Source organism: Melitaea cinxia, chromosome 21, assembly GCF_905220565.1.
Source record: "Melitaea cinxia chromosome 21, ilMelCinx1.1, whole genome shotgun sequence".
Taxonomy (NCBI): Eukaryota; Metazoa; Arthropoda; class Insecta; order Lepidoptera; family Nymphalidae; genus Melitaea; species Melitaea cinxia.
The window spans coordinates 12057401-12083132 of NC_059414.1; the positions used below are offsets into that span (position 1 = coordinate 12057401).

The 25732-nt window shown below is 32.8% G+C and overlaps 1 protein-coding gene across 1 annotated transcript; it reads left to right on the forward strand.

The window, feature by feature from the left end:
* Nucleotides 1-1621: 1621 nt before the first annotated feature.
* Nucleotides 1622-3762, forward strand: LOC123663812 (B2 protein-like). Its single transcript, XM_045598450.1, has 4 exons — nucleotides 1622-1705; nucleotides 2534-2644; nucleotides 3106-3220; nucleotides 3503-3762. The coding sequence occupies exons 1-4, from the start codon at nucleotides 1628-1630 to the stop codon at nucleotides 3631-3633; spliced, it is 435 nt and encodes a 144-aa protein (XP_045454406.1). The 5' UTR covers nucleotides 1622-1627; the 3' UTR covers nucleotides 3634-3762.
* Nucleotides 3763-25732: the final 21970 nt, after the last annotated feature.

The following is a 25732-nucleotide window of genomic DNA, read 5'->3' on the forward strand; positions in this document are numbered from 1 at the left end:
CAATTAGACAGCGACGAAATGTGCATGCTCTTTCTTTATTGTTCAATATCCTTCGTATAATATCGTATCGTTATAAGTTTATAAATTTAACTTACTACAAATATTACTGACAATGACTTTAGCCGGTCCTTCCTCTCTTCTGTCGTATGTATATTTGTATTTTCATATTCTTTATATATTATGTTTATATATATTTGATATATATATATATGTATGTATATGTGTATGTATGAGTATATGTGTATATGTATATATATGTATATATGTATGTATATGTATGTATATTCACGTATTATATGTATATATTATGTATGTACACCTCCATGCCGTCTAATTCTTTAGTCATGTCCTTTTCATGCTAGAGGTTGTCTGGAAGAGATCGCTCTTTTAGCGATAAGACCGCCTTTTGTACATGTCTATATTTTCTTTTACGGTGTAAAATTTTTCTCTGATAGTGTACAATAAAGAGTATTTGTATTGTATTGTATTGTATCCTTTATCACCCTCACACACCCCCTTATCTTGAGGAAAGGTTTAGTTTTTTAGGACATGACACTGATTATCACTTGCGTTCCCGTAGTAATAGCTTGCTTGTGGTACCTCTTTGTCGCTCTAATGCGTATGGTAATTTTTTCACTACTAAAGTGATCAAACTTTGGAATTCCCTACCCAATAAGATCCGTCAAGCAGAGTCTATAAATATTTTTAAGAATTGTTTACACAAATACTACTTAACTCTTACATCGTTTTAAATATGTATATGTTTCTATTGGTATATTTTTTTTTTATTTGTATGTTTGTATAAATATAGTGTGTATGTGTTTACATATGTGTTTATATGTTTATGTAGATATATACCGTTTAAATGTATTGTAAATTAATTTTATTATATGTGCTAAGCTTGCGTTGTTGATTGCGCACTACTACCGACATATTTTTCTTATACTACTTTTATTAAAAATTGCCTGGAAGAGATCGCTATAAGCGATAAGGCCGCCTTTGCATACATTATTTGTTTTTTGTATCAAATAGTTCTGAAATGTATCTTCTTTTTTGTGTGTGCAATAAAGTTTAATAAATAAAATAAATAAATAAATCTAAAGATAATAAAGTATTTCTTTTGTCTTTGGCGGAAATACTAAATAATATAAGAATTGTTGTTAGCCTTAACAACTGTATTTTGTTGTGTTTTAATGTCGTTTACAGATAATGAAACAATAAAAATTTTAATACATTAAACATAAACAAAAAAAATACGCTTGGTTTTTATTTTACCAAGTATACCAATTAAAAAATATATACAATTATACATATACTGACTGGCTCAAAAAATTAATTTCTTTATTAGAAAAAAAAAAAAGAATCTATATTTTATATTTACGTAAAATATTATTAGCTCACTAATATATCATTCTATAATTATTATTCATATAAATATAAATACACTAAAACTGTACCAATCTGTCCATGATTCATAAAATTGAATATCAATTAGAAAAAAAAGTACCAACTCCCATATCGAAGTTTTCAAATAAAGATGAGAAATAAAAAAAAAAGGTTGACAAGATCTGTACCTGATTATCCTCGAAGAAGGATCAGGTCCGGTATATAAGGAGGTATTTCGTGGATGTCGGCACAGTTTTGTGTGATCCTCAGCAACATGAAGACTTTTATTGTACTCGCCGTTTGCCTCGTTGCGGCTCAGGTGAGTCTGCGACCTAATTATATTATTAGGTTTTATATTTCGTTGTTTACCGTCGTGAGTTAATTTTTTTTTTTTTTTTGATCGTTAAATCGATGATTTTTTTATTCGATTTTGGGTGATTATTCTTAAGGTTAATTTCTTTGGCTTCGTGTTAAATTTTTATTAACAAAAAGGTTTAAAATTTAGGTATTTTTAATATTATAATATTTGCGTTAAGATATTTAAGCTTTTTTTATGTATTCTATTTTAATATTTTTATTATTATTATAATTAGTATTTTTCACGTTTCATATGTTGAATATTTCTAATGTTGTTTTCCAATATGCTTATTGTTATTAGTTTTGTCCAAAAATTAAATTAAGCAATTACTAAAAATTATTCTCTCAAAATAAAATGCATTAAATAAATTTAATAAAAGTATTCTAATAAATGTAAAAACTGTAAAATATTATAATTAATATCATTTACTTGTGTCATATATACATATATATTTAATTTCTATTACATAATTATACCTATATATTTATTTTATATTATATATTTTCTTAATACGGAAAGAACACTGCTGGGCACCAGCATTTTTTTAAAGTAAATATCGCATTTTGCAGTCCGAATTTAAACTAATGGTTTAGAACCAGTTCTTTTTTTAATATATAACATTCATAAATAAAATTATTATGTGTATAAAGCAGCAAAATCAAAAATAATACCACTGGAACTGTTTACGATTTACAAAAATGTATAAAGCAGTAAAAAGACGGATCCTCAGACCGGTTTTTGGTAAACTGATTTACCTTGATGAGACACTAAATCTAAATAAAATTCCAGGCCCTCACTGACGAGCAGAAGGAGAAGCTAAAGAAGCACAGATCAGAATGCTTGACTGAGACGAAGGCCGATGAACAGTTGGTGAACAAGCTGAAGACGGGAGATTTCAAGGTAACTTTGAATTAATTTATAAAAATTAGAAATTTTATCATAGTATGGGTCTGTGTCAATAGTTGTTGATAAAATTTATCTCACAAATAAAGTATTCGTCTTTAAAGCCAGCCCTCAAGACCCAGTTCCAGTCAAGTTAGCCCCTACAGCTTTTAGATTCACAAGATGCCAATAGAAATATCCAGTAGACGAGGAGTGTGATTGCGAAAAAGATAAGTTTGTCGTAAATTGTATTTATGTATGAGATATTACATATCGTAATATTTCACATAGCTAGCTGTACAACCGATGAAATGGCCCCTAAACTGCGAAGCATTACATCAATAGAGTCCCATTAAATATCATCGTACAATAAATCAGCTCTGACCTTATATGTGTTTTTAAAAGATAAAATGAAATGAGATGTGATATGGTAAATTTAGAAGATTTGATTTTACTTAATATTAAATATTTACTTCCAGACCGAGAACGAGCCTCTGAAGAAGTATGCTCTCTGCATGTTGATCAAGTCTGAGCTGATGACCAAGGACGGAAAGTTCAAGAAGGACGTGGCTCTTGCCAAAGTTCCAAACGAGGGTATGTATAGAAATGACAAGCATTTATTTCATCTACAGTGAACAATAAATTACAATTGACAAATTAAACAAAAATAACCCATAAATGTGTAGATTTGATTCAAATTCAATTATTTATATATTTTTTTGCTGTGAAATTTACTCAGCTGTCCTTTTTTCGAGAGTCCTTTATGCCAATTATAATAAATATTGTTGCGTTGTCGGTTTGATACCCACAATAGTTTTTGAAATATTTTTCGAGTTTTTGAGTTCTAATTATCAAATATTTAATTATCTCTTTTAGCTGACAAACCAGCAGTGGAGAAGCTAATCGACACCTGCTTGGCTAACAAGGGCAACACTCCCCACCAGACCGCATGGAACTACGCTAAGTGCTACCATGAAAAAGACGCCAAGCATTCCGTTTTCCAATAAACTGCGAGGACTAAGAGCTAGCGCGTACGATGTAGCCTCTTGATGACCTTGACTCGCTATACATAGATTTACTACAGGATTTTATAACCTAGTACGCGTTTCCTCTAACTAGTCCAGATATTCATGTCATTTTTTTTTACTACAATCAACAACCCAATTTTCAATGATTTTGATTTTGAAATGAAGTTAATTTTAAGTCGCTCATCATTTTGTAATAAATCAAATCATTTTATCTATTTTTAACGTACATTTCAATATCAAAACTTAAAATAAACTTGAAACTGCCGACATGACTGTAATTTTAATATGAAAATAAAACTTGTTTGGAAAAGTAATATATTTTTTTATTGCATCGGTGATTTTTAATATCCTTTAATATTTTGCCCATACCCGAATACTGTCAATGCAAAAATATGTACATGTCTAACACAGTTGACATCTTCGTAGAATTTGTTAATTAGACACTATCGAATGACACAGAACATGACATATTTTTAAAAACTTTACACTTTAATATCAAATCGGCTTCGAAGTAAACTTCTAAACTCAATTACTGACATCCACAAATATATACACCATAAAAATATTATATCTAACTAGCTGTGCCCGCGACGTCGTCAAGAAAGTAATTGTTTAGTTCGAAGAGTTATAAAAGTTACTCCTTACTATATCAGCTATCTACCAGTGAAATTCCTTTCAAAATCGGTCCAGCCGTTTCAGAGATTAGCCGGAACAAACTGACAGACAGACATAAAATGTAAAAAATGTTACTTTGGTATATGTATTATGTACACAAAAGTGAATTTAGCAAATAGAGGTTATTTTAATATTACAAACACTCCAATTTTATTTATTTGTATGGGTAATACAAATTTATATTGTTTTCTAATGTTTACGCGAATTTCGTTCAACATAATTAAATACCTTTTTCGGTTTTTGTCGCGGCTTATTAGGTTTTTAAAAGTTTTTTCATTATAATGCAAATATATATCCACGTAATATATAAAAGTTCATTAATCTCCAAAGTCGTATTATTTTTGTCATTTATAGAAATAACGATTTAATTGATTTTAACGGGACGAAGTTGGGTACAAAGCGCATAATGTATTTACCAAAAATCATACCACAACCAATAGTGGAGTAACATTTCTTGACAATAATACGAGTACGACATAAAAAATATTTTAGAACGCTATTAAGGTATTCTGGAGTCCCGTTAAAACCTTTTATATTGCATCGTGACTTGAATCCTTACTACAATAATAGTAATAAAACTAAAACTGAATATGAATGGGATAGGAACATTTTAAGCCCATTTTTGTTTTTAAAATTTTTTAACAACTAATTTTAAACAACATTTAATAGTTGATGTTTAAAGTGAATAGAAATAGAATTTTCTTAAGAGAACATTCTGGAACACGCAGACACTCAAACAAATTCGCTTATTCTTATTTGTCTCATTCTTGGCTCACTTATACTCATAATATTAATATACATATTAAAATTACACATTGAAATCGCACGGCCATGTTTTCATAACACTGTCACATGGATTAATATAAACGTTACAGCAATGGCTATTGTTTTAACGTATTACTTTTCTAGATGATTTTTATTTATAAGCCCAAACCCTATGAAACGAATTATAGAAGAAAATTTGCATATTCCCAAATTCATATCCTATTTGTCCTACCACACACGATAGTTTGTTACCATACACATCTGTAAACACAACTACAACATAATAATAATAATAAAAATATTCTTTATTGCACACCATTAAAAGATACAAACAAAAGTAGTATAATTAGAGGAAGATAAGAGGAGAAAGGCGGTCTTATCGCTAAAAGAGCGATTTCTTCCAAACAACCTTTGGGTATAGGACAGGGCATAGAAAAGCGGTTAGGAAGTGTACAAATAATTGTTATAGAAATTAGAAAGAAATTGCAATAGAATATAAAATTACAACTATAATTAAATAACATACAAGTTTATGTCGCATAATTGTGTGTTCCTTCATTTAGACAGCAAAACGCTTTCATACATACGATTTGATTACATATATTGTTAAGTTCGTTATACGCTACAGCCTGTAATATCCCACTACTGGGCTTAGACCTCTTTCCCCATGTAGGAGAAGGATCAGAGATCCACCACGCTGCTTCAATCCGGGTTGGTGGATTAAGTTCGTTTACTGTATATCAATATTCTTATCAAATTACAATACAATAGGTATTGCATTATATCAAGTGGTAAAATTTAAATATTAATTGCGAATTTGTTTTAGTTGTAAACGCATGGGTCTGAAGGTAAGTTATGCCTGTGATGGTTTATACCTTCGATCAATTAGACCGTTTCTCCTATAGTAGATATATATGTAAAACTTATAATATTTATATTAATTCTTACTCATAGTTTACATAAGACTTAAAACAATGATATGATGTATCGACCATACGCTTAAATACTGATGCTAACCCTCCATTACGCTATTTATAACTAGAATCTCGTGAAAGAAAGTAATTGAATTGTAAAGAAAATGAGTAAATTTCTGGTGTTTTGGATATTTTGTTTATCTTTTTATTTAATGGTGAGTTTTTAATTGGGCATTGACCTCTTCTTTCCTGAGTTTTATCTGCTACGCTAATTACACTTCCTTTTTGTGGGTATGTGTACATATTTATGAGTTTCTTGATAGAGGTATTATTTGGAATGCCTTGACACCGCTTTTTTTACCTTTTTGTTATATTTTTCTTTTTAATAATTTACGCTGTAATATTGTTATTCTTAAAAAAAAATAGAAGCTGTTTTATTCGGAGCTATCTTCGAAATAAATTTGTACGTAGAAATGTCACAAAACAATCGATTGCCCGATTATTCCGCAATTATTGCTTTCATTTCGTATTAGTTATACTTATCGAGGATTTCTCAAAATTAAAATTCAACAAACTCGATATACCTCGAAACAGATAGCCGGTAGCAACGCCGGTGGTATCACCAAGTCAGTTGACTACCATCTGGAGGAATGCATCGCTGAAAGTAAGGCGGACAGGGATTCAATCAAAAAACTAAGAGCTGGAAATTGGAGAGTAAGTTTAATTCAAATACAATATTTATTCTTATTTCATTAATAATAAGTACCCTTTCTTGTACACCACAAAGAAATATTACAAAAAAAGTGATACATTCAAAGAAAAATGTACAAAGCCGGTCTTATCGCTAGGAGCGATTTCTTCCTGACAACCTTTGGGCATAGGACATAGCGTAGAAAAAGAGAAGCGGTAGGGAAGTGTACAGAGTTGATAAAGAATTGGCATATGGTTAACAAGCATTCTTATATCATTGTCTGTATTGTGACATTTATTATTTGTTATCGTACGGTTTCGAAATTTAATTTACGTAATGAGAATAATAAGTCTGTATAGTTAAAATATACCCACCACTAAGGTTGATGATCGCTCAGGTGTAATAGTGTGTGTGCTGTGTCGGCGGCGCCCTCGGAGAGCACGTTAAGCCACCGTCGGTCCCAGTTAATGTCATATGTACACCTGATAACGATCGTTACTCATAGTAGTGAATATATCCGCCAACCCGCGTTGGAGCAACGTGGTGGATTAAGCTCCGATCCATCTGGGAACAGAGGCCTATGCCCAGCAGTGGGATGTTACAGGCTGAAGCGCTTAAGGTTGGCCTATGTCCAGCAGTTGGACTATATTAGGCTGAAATGATGAGTGATGAGTGATCTCTAAATCCCACTATTTAACTAATCTACTCATTCTTAGCTTAAAAAGAGGTTTAAATTTTTAAACTCTTCTGATAGTCTCGTTCTTTGGACTGAAGTTTCCTTTTTTTTAGAAATCAGATAAAGCTTTGAAAAAATGGGCGCTTTGTTACTTATCGAAGCACGATGTGATGTCCACGAATGGTGTTCTAAATCAGGATGTGGTGCTGAAGAATATTCCCATAAAGGGTTCGTAATCGAAATAGAGTTTTAAAGTTAAATAGTATGTTTTCGTTGAATTTGCGATTTTTAGAAGAACTTTGTCAGCATCTACTGGATTGATTGAAAAATGTCATCACTTCAGTCTATCGCAGTCCACTGCTGCACATAGCCTCAACAAGTTCGCGCTAAAAATGGCATGCACTCGTGCATTTTGCCCATAGTCACCACGCTGGGCAGGTGGGTTGATGACCACAGGACACGCTTTGTCGCACCGAAGACGCTGCTGCCCGTCTTCGGCCTGTGTATTTCAAAGCCAGCAGTTGGATGGTTATGTTGCCACCGGTCGGCTTTAACAGTTGCAAAATGATAGTGGAACTGTGTTATCCCTTAGTCGCCTCTTACGACGCCCACGAGAAGAGAGGGGGTGGCTATATTCTTTACTGCCGTAACCACACAACAAATCATCTCTTATAATTACAGATAAACCACACGTCGAAAAAATCATAAACAAATGCCTCTACAAGCAAGCGCACGACCCGATAGAGACTGCTTGGAATTACCTCACGTGTTTTATCAAAAACGAACGCAAATATGCGAAATTAGCGAATCTGATTTGAACAAATATTGTCGTCCGACTTCACATCAACGATATAATTACTTATAAAAAAGAAAAATAGGATGTTTATCATGTCTGTTGTCCGTGGTGCTTGTAACTGAACTAGAACTAGACTAAACATATTATATTTTTTATAACTTCTTTTTTTTTGTAGTCTATATTACTGTTTTTGTAATATTATTTTTTTACTCCGTTTTTTCTATATGTATTCACTTATTATTTATTATTATTTCTATATAACTGTTTTTTTGTCTTGTGTAAAAACTGTCTGCGATTTGTGTGATGTCCCGAATTTAGTAAATAAGAATGACTAAACAGAAACATGATAAAAACCCCACATTGGATACTTATAATTAAGTATTAGTAACTAGTTCATGAATTACTTTTAGTTGAGTAGTGTTAGCTATACTCAGAGCTGGGCATTAACTCGTTAATCCGTTAACAGTTAATTAACGAAATTAACACTTCGAGTAACGGATTAACTTTTAAGCTAACTTATAAAATGGTTAACGGACCCGTTAACAGTTAACCCAATGGAAGTACGCACCGCGCGCGGCGGGAAAAACAGGTTTCGACAAGTTTGGTCGAGCGCGCCGGCACTTGCAGCGCGGAGCGCGTGCCGCGGTGTGAGTGAAACAAATATAGCTTAGGTGTGGCGCGTGCGAGCGGGAAAACTGCACTGTATGAAATTCACTTCACATTGTTTTTGTTTTGGTTTCATTACTTACTATCGGCGGTTACGGTCAAGAGCTAACGAGTGTTTGTTTTGTTTTCTTGTCTTTTCCTGCTAAATTGCGTATTTATATGAGGAGTGCAGTTGGTGTGGTATAAGTTTATAAATAAAGTGTGTGATCATTAAAAAAATATCATGGATTCAGATTCCAGTGAGACTGAAGAAAATCCATGGCCACATTTGAGTGAGTATGTTGATTTTGTATCCAAATCGGGACAACAAATACTCTTTGTGCGTAAAAGATGCTTGCCTAAAGAAACAAAAATAAAAGTTCATGCATCGAGCCTCAACAATTTAAAACAACACATGAGGAGAGTTCACGAGTCCCAATACATACGGTTTGAAGAGATTATCAGGGCGGGATCTAATCGGGGCAAGCCTAAGAGGAAAATCGTTGAAGCTGAAAATAAAAATGACGATGATAGCGCTGCAAGTACCAGTAATCCAGGTAAAAAAATACGTCAGAGGAGCATTGGAGAATCTTTCGGTATTGCATCTACCGGTAGTGGTGTACCTCAAACCAAAGTGGACAAATGTATAGTAAACTTTTTTATTTCTAACATGATTCCGTTACATGTTGTCCAAAGCGAAACATTTGATATGTTGATAAAAACATTAAACCCCAGCAAAAAAACAATGTCAAGAAGAACTTTGGGCAGACGTATTGCTGACGAACACGCTCAATTGAAGCACCACCTGATTAAGTAAGTAATTAAAATACGTAAGTATTCTGTTTGTCCATACTTATTTTTATTTGGTTGGTTTATTCATCTACACTCTACAGTTTCTAAACTATATTATGAAGAGGCTCTTTATAACTACACTATACAGGATGTAACAGAAAGGGTATATACATCCGCAAGGGGGTTAATGTACCCGATGAACTGAGTAAATAGAGCCATAAAAAAATTCAGAAATCCACAAAAAAACTTATCATTACAAACTTAACTTAAACTGCTGGTCCGATTTAAATAAAATCTTTCACCATTGGAAAGCTTGTTTCACGCTGAATAACATAGGCTTCTTTTACCACGGGAAAATATTTAATTCCCATGCATGGTAAAGGTAAAAGTGAAATGCGTGGGTTAATTGTTTAAATATATTGTGTTGTGTGTTGATTAAATGTTTAACTATATTATTTTTATTTTATCTTTTATAGCTGACCCGGCGAACTCTGTTCTGCCTAAGGTCAATTAAAAAAATGTTATATTTTCTCATCGTTCAAACCTTCTCTGGACTTTTACGAACATTTCAAGACCAAATTTAGCCAAATCGGTTCAGCCGTTCTCGAATTTTAGCGAGACTAACGAACGGAAATTCATTTTTATTTATATACATAAAATGACGTTAATTTAAAATACCTATACTATGTATAAAAAACTTAAACAAAAACAATCTACTAATCCTTCTATTATATTATAATTATAACTAATGAATGACGGAATTCATCAAATAAAATTAATAACTTATTCTTTTTCACAGGTTATGGCACCTGTCGCTATTGCCCTGGATCGAATCCAAGGAGAAACCTAAGCCTATCTCGGGTCGCTACTGCCGATAATAGCAGCAACAATTCTTAAATTAAAACACATCAAGACCAAGGGGCTTATACACTGCACAGCCTTAGCCAATGCCTTAATCAATGGCATTGAAAAAAGGTTTGGCCCACTGCTCAATGACGAGCATTGCCAACTTGCTGCTGGGTTTCACCCAAACTTTAGATTAATTTGGCTTGAAACTTACGACAGCGGTAGGGTGAATGCCGTAAAAAAATCCATGGAAAGTAAAGTAGAAGAGGCTTTACGACAAGAAGTGCAGGTAATTTTTTTTCTGAATTAAACCGCCAAGAAACTGCTCTGTAGGGCGGAATTTTGTATGGAATAATTGTTTATTTTTCTGAATAATTTTTAGGAAAACTCCAAGGACAGTGTTAGTGGCGGAGGAAGTAATGGAGGGAGTAGTGATAACGAGGAAGACTTTTTTAAGTCGGTAACTACCCAGTGCAAGGAAAGGCCAACGAGGCAGAACTCTTTGAAGACAAAAGCTCAAAGCATAGTCAAAATGTAGCTAGATACACCATCCAAGGACTCACTTGACGACGCTGCATTCTTTGGAGACCAGATTTTGATTAATCTTTTTATCAAATATAACACGGCAATACCTTCAAGCGCAGCAGTTGAACGTCTTTTTTCAACGGGAAAAGATATTTTAGCACCGCATCAATTGATTTAATTAAATTTGCATTCTGTATTTTATTGTTTTATAAAAATAATTAATAAATAAAAAGTAAAATAAAGTTTATTTCTTTAACTAGAGCTTACAATAATATTTTACATACTAGGGAGAACTTCCATTAAGCAAATTAAAAAATTTGCTTTTATACTTCATTCTTTATCGGTATTAAATAATCAGCAATTAATATAATGCTTTTTTAGTCATATGTTAACGATTAACGATTAACTTTAACTTGCGTTAAATCTTCTAAAATGTAGCGTTTTAACGTTTAACGAAACTAATTTTTGTATTAGCGGAATAGCGATTAACGAAGCTAACCATTTGATTAACGGTGCCCAGCTCTGGCTATACTTCATAGAACATATATTTATGAATACAGCTAATGAGTTCTTCATGTGTTTTATTTTTGGAACGAAGTTCCTTATGGGGCGTTGCGGAGGGGTGTACTAGCCGGCAAAAATCGTCCGTAACGTTAAAAAAAGCGTAAGATTTTTAATTATTTATATTTGTCTGATATATTACGAGTATTGGCTATGTGATGACGTTATTATTATTGCAACTTAGTATTGTCATTATATCATTCGATAAATAATATATATTTTTATACATCAGTGTAAATCAAATCAAGGTGTTAAGATAATTTTGTAAAGTAGTTTTTTTTTTTATCGATAAAAAATCATAATAAAAAATGTATACTCTACTATAATGTCCTGCTGTGATGATTCTAAAATTTGTTCTACAACGCCATCTTCTAAATAATTTTTGAACTACGTCAAGTTTGCTAGAAATAACATGCTGTTAATACACGTAGTGTCTCAATGGTCACATAGATGGCACTATTCACTATATAGCTTAAGAGAGTGATAATGATAAAAGATGACACCCATAGATTATACACTTATATACTGGTAATGACACCGATTATGTAAATTAGAAAATTAAAAATTACAATAATATTACATATTTTCGTTTTGCGTACATATCGTTCAATATTAAAGTTAAGTGAAGTAGTGAATGCATTGTTAATCGCGATTTTGCGTTTTTACACTATTTGTACAAACAACACAGTCTAAGCAGGTCATAGTGTATTCTTTTTTTCGAAATTAATCGTATTGTATGTAAATGCAGGATTTAAGAATCAATTGAAAGAATATACCTATTTACAAATCGGTGCAACTTTGATGCCTAATAAGTAATTAAATTGTTCATTGCGTAAAACAGGAAATACATTAAATATATCTATAAATCTATGTATCTTTACAAGATTTCGCATTTCTAAATTCAAAATTATAGACAGTTAATAATTATACCTACAAACAATTATAGAAGCAAGTCTGCAAAAACACTGCTGTTTATGATTACCTACTATAAAAATGATTCGCAATTCTCGTAACTATTTGTCAATGATCATATTTATTGGAACGCATAAATATTGACTCATGTTAACGATAATTAAATATAACTACTTGCTACTAACGATTAGCTAGCCAAGAACAAGTTAATTTTATAGTAATTTGCATAATTTTTTTGTTTCAGTTAAACTGTAACTATTTTAAAAAATGAACTTAATAAATTCTTATATAGCATTCTATCCGATATTCGACCAGCTAAATAACACTGCTTACAAATAGTGTTGCGTTTCAGTGGTGAGTAGTGTAGCCAGAGCTCCTGGGAAGGGTCAGAGATAGGATGGCATCACACGGGCAATGGTCCGGAAATTGGTGGTGTTCATAAGGTCGTATGGCATTCATTTACAATCAGGTGGACCGTACACTTGTTTACCACCTTTATAGTATAAAAAAAAAATAGGTACCTACTATCTCACACTCGACGGTAACCTACCCCGCAGGATCATTTTCTATCTGTCACACATTCACACTCAATCAAAAAAAAAAGAATCGTTATTTGACTTAATATTAATATAATCTTTTTTTTAAGTCGAAAATAAATAACCTAATTATTACAAATTTAAATATAGGTGAAAAAAAACGTTTTACGTTTCTCGTAACGTCATCTATCAGAACACAATAGGGTTCCGATAAGAAAATCCGATAAGAATCCGAAGTTTTCTAATAACGCCATCTGATATATAAGCCAGTAAATGGCGCTTTTTTCCTTAGTTAATTTAAAACATAGAATTATTTATTTTTAAAGTAGGTTAAAGATCCCATAATAAACGTTCATACCTATTTAACGATTCAAAATCATTATGTATCCAATCAAAATAATTTCAGAGTGATATCTGAACGGACATGAAAACGCGATAATTTAGCGATAACGGTGCAAATAGCAATGCGGTAACAATATGGCCGTGTTCTGATCTCTACATACAGATAATGTAATTGCATCGACCTACTTAGTAAAAAAGGTTTTTTAATATATGATTTATATCTTTAAATGTATTTTGTGTAAGGCTATAACTACAATATTTTTAATCTAGGTGTATCATAAAATATTGACAATATTATGAAGATGTGGTGGATTAATGTGTTTTTGTGTGTGTAGGTACTTATGGGTTTCTGTTTTTGTATGTGCGATATCCGGAACTATCGAAATGTGAATGTATAGTTTAAACCAAAGATGTAGAGATAAAAATAATTATAAGCAGAATAGTTTGTAATATAGGATGCTACAGTTACTTTCTAATACGAAAATTGTACCTAATGGCTAGAAAATACCATGGGTTATAATTTTATCGTACTTGAGTAAATAACAAATGCAACTTGCAAAATATTGGCTAAATACTATATAATATAATCTTTCTATGTAGAATGGGCATGATCCAGCCTGTAACATCCAACTGCTGGGCATGGGCATATTTAAATCAAGAGTGAATAGGCATCTTTTAGGCAAGCGCACTCCACCTTAGGCTGCATCTTCACTTGCCATCAGGTGAGATCGTAGTCAAGCGCTAGTCTATCTATTTAATAAAAAAAAATAGGCCTTTTTTACAATCCATGTATGAAAAGGATTAATCTACTACGCTGGTTCCACCGCAGGTTGGCGGATATGTTCTCTATTATGAGTAACGATCGCTATTAGGTATTTATGGTAGCAACCGGATCGACGGCTTAACTCTCTGAGGCACGGTTGGGAGACCTACAGGGATAAACATCCAAAGCGCAAAGAAATATTTGTACACAATCATTATCCAAATATCCATCCCGATCTGGAATCTAGCCGACAACCGTCGGTGTTTTAGGAGACAACAAGCACCATACACCAGAGCGGTTGTACGCAGAATGAGTATAAAGAAAAAATAAATACTCAAGCGTTTAAAACATATTAAAATACCTACAGCTATGTCTGCGGACTCGATATTATTATTATTTTTTATCTTGAACGAAAAAAAAAACTAAAATTAATCATAGGTAGCCTTCATAGTGGAAATAATTGGCCCTAATATCTACCTACCTACCTGCGAAATAAAATTACACAACTGTTGGGGTTAGACAACCTTAAGTTTAATTTGTCCATTTACCGAAGAAGTCTGTAGGCTGTTGGTATAAAGTTTTAGTAGGTAGGTAAGTACGTTTTTTTATTAAATTAATGTGAGTGAGACAGCTAGGCCACGGGACACAGCTAGTAGTTTATATTGTTCGAATTTTCATACAATATATATATATATATATATATATATATATATATATATATATATATATGTATATATATATATAACAAATAACTACCATTTATACTTTTTGACTAGCCCGATGGCGCAGTTTGTAGTGCTTTCTGTTGAACCTGCGGATAGCGGGTTCGATTCCCGCCTGAGTCTGGGTGTAATACTTGTATTTATATGTGAATTATTTCTATGTATATTTATAAAAAAATACATAGTTATAACAGTCGGCTGTTACCTGTAACACAACCATTAAGTTGCTTACCATAAGAACAGACGACCATGTGTGTATAAGATAAATATATATATATATATATATATATATATATATATATATATATATATATGCCAACAGAACAAATATTAGACGTAATTATGATACAAAGTTTGACGACTCTCTCGACTCTGAATGTGATCATACAACGATCACGTGTTCAATCTCTGCTCCTTACATACCTACCTACATACCTATTTTTTGCACAATTATGGTGGCAAGCAATTGTAAAATGTACCTGATGGTAAGTTACCGTAGCCAATATACCTATAGCCTATATCGCTAGACTGACGATCTACGTAAGATTACCAGTGGAAGATGGATAAGGATTGAGAAAAACCGTGAGGTTTGGCGTGAACTTGGGGAGGCCTATGTCCAACATTGGGTGTTTTTTTTTTTTTTTTTTTTATATCACTAGTTCGGCAAACAAGCGTACGGCTCACCTGATGGTAAGAGATTACCGTAGCTTATAGACGCCTGCAACACCAGAAGCATCGCAAGCGCGTTGCCGACCCAATCCCCAATTCCCCCCAGGAGCTCTGGTCACCTTACTCATCAACAGGAACACAATACTGCTTGAAAGCAGTATTATTTAGCTGTGATCTTCTGTAAGGTCGAGGTACTACCCCAGTCGGGCTGCTCCATATTTTGAGCAAGAAATTCCTGCTGTGCCCTACCTCAGTTCCAATTCCTCCTTCAGTGTGCAATTACTTACCTACAATGCTAGTAATGTCACAAGAATATAACTGACCCTATCTGCCAACGCACGAGCTCTATTACCTTACCACAGGAACAACACTAATTAAGAGCAGTCGATATTATTTAGCTAGTCACTATTCAAGTTAGGCTGCTGGAGATTTTGAGAAAGACGATTCTTGCTATGCCCTACCTCGATCAACAAGCAAAACCTGCCCAAGTAGGTTCAGTTCAGTTCAGCCTATTGCAGTCACTTCTGGACATAGGCCTCCCCAAGTTCACGCTGGACATCGTGGTTTTCCGCAATCCTCATCCAGCTTACACTGGCAATCATACGCAGATCGTCGGTCCAGCTGACCGGAGGACGTCCCATACTGCGTTTCCCAAAACGTGGTTTCCACTCAAGGACACCTCTAACGGCCATCGGTCCTGCGACATATAGATGAGTAGGTAATGATATTTCTTATAATATTTTACCTACTTGGTAAAAATCTACGAGGTCTCTATTAACTCATACATCTACTACTATAGCTATAGGTACATAAAAAGAGGAGAAATGTATAGGGTACCTACATATCTTATTCTTAGAGCCATTTCTATTTCTTCCAACAAAATGAAATTTTATTGCGATTTCTTTAAAAACGATTGAGCTCTTTGGTATTTTTCATGACTAACCTTTGTATTTTTAAAGATTTGTAAGTAGAAGGTACCTCATTACAATGATACTGAAAAATGTGTTGGTAAGCAAATGATTTAATTGCAATCAATTTTCAAAAAAAAAAAAAAACGAATCGAAATCCGCCATTACAACTTCCAATTTGGATCCCTCGATAGCATCAAACGTTTGAACCATTTTCAAACTTCGAATTCCGTTCGAACTCCGCCCACGTCGCCCCCGGATTGGCTACCGGTCACTACATGTACGCATTCTACGAAACATATCTATCTTTTTCACACCTACTAATTTTATACACAAAGTATCCCCTCTCACTCCCACACATAGATTATTACGATACAGATTACGGAAAGTTATTGCTAACGCGGTTTTTCTACGTATTTTCGTTCGTAATTTAAACGATTTTTCTATTTTTGTTAACTTTGTAATATGCACTCTATTCGATTGTAATAGAGTAGAAATTAGTTTATGTGGTGATGTCTGTTACGATGTTTTGGCATGCTGTTCACAGTATAATTTTTAACAGGGTTTTTTCGCCAAATGCCATAATCGTCATAGTAAGCCGATAAAATGGCGTCGCCTTTTAACTTTTTTTATTTTATTTTCGAACGTTTGTACGCCGGGTGTCGGTAATTATGCTTTTATCAAGATTTTAGATAAAGCTTTTTGAATTGTTTATTGGTAAGTGTCCTTCCGGCCTTATTTGTATTAATTTTTCATGACGGACATGTTAAAAGTTTAATTATTTTAATGACTCCGACTGAACCTTCAAGGTATTATTGCTTAGCGTTAAAGTATAGGTACTATATAGTACCTAAAGCTATGTGTTAGATCAATTGAACAGAATTTTCTATTAATATTTAAAAAAAAGACCTAGAAATAGTTTTCCGAGTTAGTAGTAGTTAGTACCTATGTAGGGAACAATATGGAGGGTATTTAAACAATTTATTTAAATGTTCAATATTTGTGGTTTTGTATATAAATATTGCCCAAAAACAAACAATATGGAAAATAAGTAAATTAGGTTCAGCTTTACTACCTAAAGATATTAAACAGCTACCTATATAACTAGGTATGTTTAGTGGGTAGGTTATAAAATTGTTAGTTAAATGGAAATATAAAAAAATTTTGAAACTGATGTTTTAATTTAAGAAATAAGGATTTATAGGTGTAAAATTGAAAAATATGTGACGTCACACTAGGTCCTTAGTAGTCCATCCTAGGGTCTCATAATATCTGTCTGTAACAAAAACGGGGAAGGGGTCAAAAATCGTGAAATTCGTGAACACAATTTTTGAATTTCCAAGAACAGTGACCAAGCCCGTACATTTGTTAGAAGATTCCAAAATAACTTTCTAAGGACAAATTGAGTTCTTCATTAAAAAAAAAAATTAAATATTAACCGAATTATATTACAAAGTATTAAATATAAAAATTGCGATATTGCGTGACAGTTTTAAATTAAAATGTGTCTTTAACGCTTTGTGACAAGAAAATCATATCAAGTTTAAGCACTAATGTGAAATTTATAGGCTATATACATAATACCTCTATATGACTTACACAATGTAACGTCTCGTAGTGTGTACCCGAGGTAGGCCACAGCCGGAAATATCAATAAACGGCTTATTTCACTATTTTTCTCCGCCATCGATACGCTAATATTTTTACTATCTTGACTTTTATTATAAAGGGATAACGGATCCTCATTCAGGTAGACCCATTAACGACAAACAAAGAATTTTTTTCTCAGAAAATATTATCGGCAGATATTTTTTTTTTTTTTTTTTTTTTTTTTTATTAAAAGCAGAAATATTATAAGTACTGACATTAAAATCGTTGGCTTTATATAATGCAACTAGGTCAGCAAACGTACGGCTCATCTGATGGTCGATTAGAAAGAAAGAAAGAAAGAAGCAGAAAGAAAAATATTTTATTGTTCACAATATAAAGATCAAAACAATACAAATATGGTTTCACAGATATTACGAACAATACAGGCAGCCACTCAGCATTTTACCGTAGCTTACAGACGCCTGCAACACCAGAAGCATCGCAAGTGCGTTGCCGACCCCCAAATCCCCCCAGAAGCTCTGGTCACCTTACTCACCATAGGAACACAATACTTGAAAGCAGTATTATTTATCTGTGCACGTAATCTGAACTTTGATAGGGCAAACCAAAATGTTTAAATATAATCTATACTAATGATTGGAGAACCGGTTTTTTTTTGTTCGATTATACTGCAAAAACTACTGAACCGATTGTAATAATTCTTATACTATAAGATGCAGCGTGTTCTGAAGAAGATTTATTACATTCTTCATACATTATTCATACGTTAGTATATTATATATTAGTGATTACTTATCGTGTGAAAAAATATGGACGAACAGAGGTCGCTAGTATATTCTTTATAGGAGAAGAGTTAGTGCTTATTCCATTATTCCTTTCTTAATAAATAATCTGCCATCAAATTTAAAAAGAAAAATTCAAAAAAAATAACTATAAAAACATATTTAAAAAATTCTTTTTAGACCAACTTAAAGAGAGAGATTGACATGACCGCATTTATTATTTTTATTATGATTATTACTATTTTTTAACCACTTAATGTTATTTTTTTTCTTTCCAATTATATTCACATGTATAATCTATATTTGTATAGCTTTATATCATATTTTTATGTTAGTATATAATATCGTATGTACTTTAGTATTATTACTTTAGAAACACAGTGCAGTGTTAAAATGTTCATTGTTTTTGCTGCACTGTTTATCACATAAATTGTATCTTTTTTTTTTCTTCTTCAAATAAATAAATAAATAATGAGTTTACTCTACCATAGGTTCACGAATGATTTCATTATCATTAGTAACGATCTATATCAAGTGTCTATGCTCTATGATAAGAACCGGGAGCGACGGCTTTACGTATTTCGACGCAAGGTACTCGCAAGAACATACACATAGAGAACAAATTTCTTTATGACTAAATATTGTTTTGTACTAATAGGTACCTAAGTATAATAATTGTATTTGCAGGCAAACGAAGAAAAAACGCCTTCAATTATATTGACAAGTAATACAACGTAGGTAGACAAAAAAATTGTAGAGTAAATACGCATTATCAAAGATTACTCTAAGTTGTAATCAGATCTTGATGAAATTTAAGTGTGACCACATGATAAACATCGGCTTTCGACTGAATTAAAAATCATCAAAATCGGTACACCCGTGTATATACGGTCGAAGTGAGTAACCTCCTGTTTTTTTTGAAGTCGGTTAAAAATACGCGTTACAGTGACCAACATGGATACAAACAATTTGTCATTCAACATCGTTCCTGGCTGACTGATATTTAGACTATTTTTTTTATTTTTATATATAATATTTTGTTTATCTATGAATATAATATTTTAATACTTATTATTCTATTCCGAATGAAGAAAAATCGAAAAACACAAATGTTATAGAAATTAGTCCAGCCGTTCTTATGTTACGTACATATGTTGTAACTAACACAGCTTGGTTTTATATATAGCTTGATTATAAGCCCTGATGCAACCCTTATGCTGACCACGATCCTCAGATATGAGGGACCGACTCTAGAGGGAGATTATAAAGCTGAAGAGTGTTTATTTATTTGTCAACACGTTTATCTCAGAAACTACTAGTTCTAATTGAAAAATTATTTTGTGTCGGATACTCCATTTACGGAGGATGGATATAGGCTACATAAATTTTACATTATAGGCTACATAATATTTTAGTACGTATTCCCCCATTTAACGCGGCTGAAACCGCAGGGCAAAGCTAGTATATCTACTTATAAAATAAAAATAACCATAAAAATAGTTGACCAGAAGCTCGCAATAAATGTGTATAAAAAAACTACATCGCACTACTAGAACGTGCACTAACAAGTAATCGAACTAAAGACCTTTAAGATATTAATTTAAGCACGCCACCTAACGTGACAATTTTAAATTTTAACACGTCGACTTAATAATTAACATTAAAAGTATTTTTAAATAAACTCGGAGTAAACGGTTGTGATGAGTTACGATAAAATTATTTATTAATTACGAGAATTATAGATAATAACGATGGATTCCTATTGCAAAAAAAATGTTTTTTTAATCGAGGTTACAATATTCGAACCTCTTTCGAGATCCAGATACATAGCACATACCGATAAATTAGCAATTATTAAATTTACATCCGTCTCGGATTGTTATAAAACAGCGTGCATTGGGGTTTTTGTTAGATTAAATTAAATATATGGGCCCACAGATATTATAAATGAGGTCCCCACTAGTAAACAATAAAATAATAGGATTACATCATATTATAGCAACATTATCGCTTCAGCATGTAATATCCCACAGCTGGGCATAGGCCTCTTTCTTCATGTAGGAGAAGGAACACTGTTTAATATACTTCGCTACTCCACTGCGGGTTAGTGGATATATTCCCTAATATGAATAACAACTAGGACTGACGGCATAACGTGCTTTCCGAGGCACGGTGGTGAGACCTATACAAGGACTAAATCATATCCATACCGATAATACATATTTGTATAAACACAAATTGCACGGAGTGCGAAAGAACAGAAGATGTCCATCACATTTTGACTGAATGTGTCCAGATCGAAAGCCAAGAGAGGGGTTTTTGATACAGAACACAATGTAATACGTAGTAACATAGGGTTCATAATACTATCATAGCTTTTCCTCTTAGCGAAGAAGCAAAAAATATATATATATAATTGTACAGATATATAGCGTCGTGTATAAGATTTAGTGTGTAAAAATGAGGGTATGTCGGAGGCGCGGGTTCGAACCCCGCTGGAGCGGTCAATTTTTGATATGATATTCAAAAATGTTTAGAATTCCTAATGTGGGTAACACAAGAAAAAATAAAATCTTAGATATTAAAAAAAAAAAAAAAAAATAGCACGGTGTCGTCTCCTGTCAAAGATTTTCATTGTAATATGAAACTTTGAATAGTTACGGGTTTCTGTAAAGAGCTCACTATAGACGGCGCCACGGTTCGCTTAAACCGAAACTAAAAATTATCATATCGAAAATTTCGCTCGAGCGGGTGCATCGTTCCATAGCTTAATTGGCTAGAGCGCCGACACGGTATGTCGGAGGCGCGGGTTCGAACCCCGCTGGAGCGGTCAATTTTTGATATGATATTCAAAAATGTTTAGAATTCCTAATGTGGGTAACACAAGAAAAAATAAAATCTTAGATATTAAAAAAAAAAAAAAAAAAAAATAGCACGGTGTCGTCTCCTGTCAAAGATTTTCATTGTAATATGAAACTTTGAATAGTTACGGGTTTCTGTAAAGAGCTCACTATAGACGGCGCCACGGTTCGCTTAAACCGAAACTAAAAATTATCATATCGAAAATTTCGCTCGAGCGGGTGCATCGTTCCATAGCTTAATTGGCTAGAGCGCCGACACGGTATGTCGGAGGCGCGGGTTCGAACCCCGCTGGAGCGGTCAATTTTTGATAGGATATTCAAAAATGTTTAGAATTCCTAATGTGGGTAACACAAGAAAAAATAAAATCTTAGATATTAAAAAAAAAAAAAAAAAAAATAGCACGGTGTCGTCTCCTGTCAAAGATTTTCATTGTAATATGAAACTTTGAATAGTTACGGGTTTCTGTAAAGAGCTCACTATAGACGGCGCCACGGTTCGCTTAAACCGAAACTAAAAATTATCATATCGAAAATTTCGCTCGAGCGGGTGCATCGTTCCATAGCTTAATTGGCTAGAGCGCCGACACGGTATGTCGGAGGCGCGGGTTCGAACCCCGCTGGAGCGGTCAATTTTTGATATGATATTCAAAAATGTTTAGAATTCCTAATGTGGGTAACACAAGAAAAAATAAAATCTTAGATATTAAAAAAAAAAAAAAATAGCACGGTGTCGTCTCCTGTCAAAGATTTTCATTGTAATATGAAACTTTGAATAGTTACGGGTTTCTGTAAAGAGCTCACTATAGACGGCGCCACGGTTCGCTTAAACCGAAACTAAAAATTATCATATCGAAAATTTCGCTCGAGCGGGTGCATCGTTCCATAGCTTAATTGGCTAGAGCGCCGACACGGTATGTCGGAGGCGCGGGTTCGAACCCCGCTGGAGCGGTCAATTTTTGATATGATATTCAAAAATGTTTAGAATTCCTAATGTGGGTAACACAAGAAAAAATAAAATCTTAGATATTAAAAAAAAAAAAAAAAATAGCACGGTGTCGTCTCCTGTCAAAGATTTTCATTGTAATATGAAACTTTGAATAGTTACGGGTTTCTGTAAAGAGCTCACTATAGACGGCGCCACGGTTCGCTTAAACCGAAACTAAAAATTATCATATCGAAAATTTCGCTCGAGCGGGTGCATCGTTCCATAGCTTAATTGGCTAGAGCGCCGACACGGTATGTCGGAGGCGCGGGTTCGAACCCCGCTGGAGCGGTCAATTTTTGATATGATATTCAAAAATGTTTATGAGGGTGGCATGTTCAACCTGTGAACAAACCCTCTATAAAAAAATAAAGATTAAAAAAATAAAAATAACACAAATATCCACTTCGAGCTCCGATCCACTATACCAGAAACGTCATATAAACGTATATTTCATTATATTTATTAAAAAACAGTAACATAAGTGACGCCAACAGCAGAAGCTTAACAAGTAAAAAAAAGTCCACAGTAATAAAATTATTAGCAGTAGTTATTTGCACCTTACATCACGTGCTTGCGCTTGTTTGTAAAGAAACAGCGGTTTTATCGACGAAGAGACGCTTGACAGGATCATTACAAACACACATTACTGTGGAAAAAGTGACTAAAGTTCGTACCGGTATCGTAATAGTGTGTTCCGTATATATTTCTTTATAATTTATTTGTGTTAGAACGTCTATTAATAAATAAGTATGTACCAAACGTTTAATTTTTTATGCTACTAGAATGGCAAACAAAAATAGGGCTTGTTGGTAAGTTGCTACCGTAACTTATAGACGCCTACAACATCAGAAGCAACGCAAGCCCGTTGACGACCCTACCCCTATCTATCTCAAGGTGTCTATACTCACCACAGGACACTGATGGCAGTATTTTTTGGCTCTGACCTATTGTAAGGTCGAGGTACTTCCCCAGTCTGCTTCCCAGAATAGAATATTTCCTGCTTAATGCTGTGTAATACAAACACAACCCAAATGTTTCAATTGAACAGTTGAGTAACTCACAATATCTGTATAGATTGTACAAATATTTCTTGAACGGCTGTTAGAATAACAGCCATTGATGTATATATACGATGTCAATGTGTCATTCTAAATTACTTTTACTCTTTTTTCTTACGGTATTTACTATAGGGGTTAATTGAACTGATAGTCGATAACAGACGATAGACGATCCTATTAACATTTTTCAAAATATTACAATTTCCCGAGCAACTTAATTCTAAGTAAGAATATAACACAAATTATACGTAGAATACCATTTTTTAAAAATCAGCCGTATTGGTAAAGCCGTCGGGTATTGTGCTTAGTAACACAACGCGATTCCTTTTTATTAAATACTTACTGCCCGGACAGACTTTGTTCCGTCAAAAGTTAATAGATTTATTTTAATTTTATTTTTTGTACTAAAACCTTCCGTGGGCCTTAAGGAACATACAAAAAAAATAAGTTAGCTAATTGGTCGAGCCATTCTCGAGTTATGCGCTTAGCAACTTTAAATTTTATTTATATAAAAGAAAATATAGATTGAATGATATATTCGCTTACCTATTGCTGCTAATATATAAACTTAGGGTAGATAGATAAATGTATGAACATAAGGAGATAAATTTTGAACAATAGATTATCTGGAACCTTTGGTGTACGTAACCCTAAAAAACAAATTAAATTGTAATTTCACCGTCTTAAGTAATCCTATAAATTCATATTAAACTGTCTCAATACTTGTTAAATGACGATTTAAAATTATTCACACAACAAAAATAGGATTAACATCTTTATTTGACACTGTTTTACGCTGTAATTTGCTTAAAAAAATAATATAAATATCTTGTAATATAAAACCAGAAAACTTGGAAAGTAAACGGACAATTGCAAATTAATTTATTCAAATCCGTAATAATTCTTAATAACGTATAAACAGACTCTCTCAGAACACTGTTAATATACGCATCAAAAGTGAAGTACCTATATAGAAAATAAAATTATAACTTAATTTATTTATTTATACATGCAATTTTTGTCTTAGGGATTCTAATAGTTCCGTGATGTGTTTGGGGAGGAGTGAAATGTCACTCAGTCTCACGTGCGAGAGAGTGGTCTCGGCAAATATCATGTAACTTTTTTTGTTTTAAATTAACAGTAATAATATTAATATGATAATAAATACTGACAGTGATGACATCACTGATGTCCGGTAAAACTCGAATGAATTTATGTCACATCTTATTGTTAGTGACAATAGTAATTTATATTCTTTCATGTATCTTAATAAATAAATAAATAAAAATAAGAATTTATTTATTTGGAAACAATTGAAAATTTAATGGAACTGCTGGTTTCAATTGTAACTCTTAAGATCAAAGATGAGTTCCGTGGATTGAGGTAGAGTTCTTAATATATTTTTGTTAAATCTCATTTTGATTCTATGCTACGTTGTATGTATATTAAATAGTTAGTTTATTATAATTAATAGTTAGTTTTAGAATTACTAATGTGTGGGTAACACAAAAATAAAATCGCACATATATTAAATAGTTTTAAATAGCCTTAAACAGAAAAAAATACATAGAAAAATTGTTTCTTTTTTCTTTTTTTTCTAATAAATCTAATGTAATCTAGCACAGATTGACTCATTTACATAAAAAATACGTACTAAAAAAATCTAAAGCCAGATTCGGAAGCGAGAGGTTCGAACAAAATGACACGACATCTCATCAAGGGGGGAGGGAGGTTCAAAATTCGCTGTTGTGTTGAACTAGATACATTTGTCGATTTAAATTGAAGGCGGTTTTTTTTTGTATTGAGTACAAATACGAATATTTTTACTTTTAGAGTTAGTAAGTATTTTCCCTAAAATCATTTTCAGTTACATAATTGATTAATAAAAAAGAAAAAAACCTTTAACTATATCAAACTTTAATCAAAAAATTGTGTGAAAAATATATTTAAAAAAAATGAAGTCAACAAATGTTTGAAGTTGGTTCAAAATATTGTAACTGGTTCGACATAACGAATTAGCCATACCTATATAAAAGAAAATAA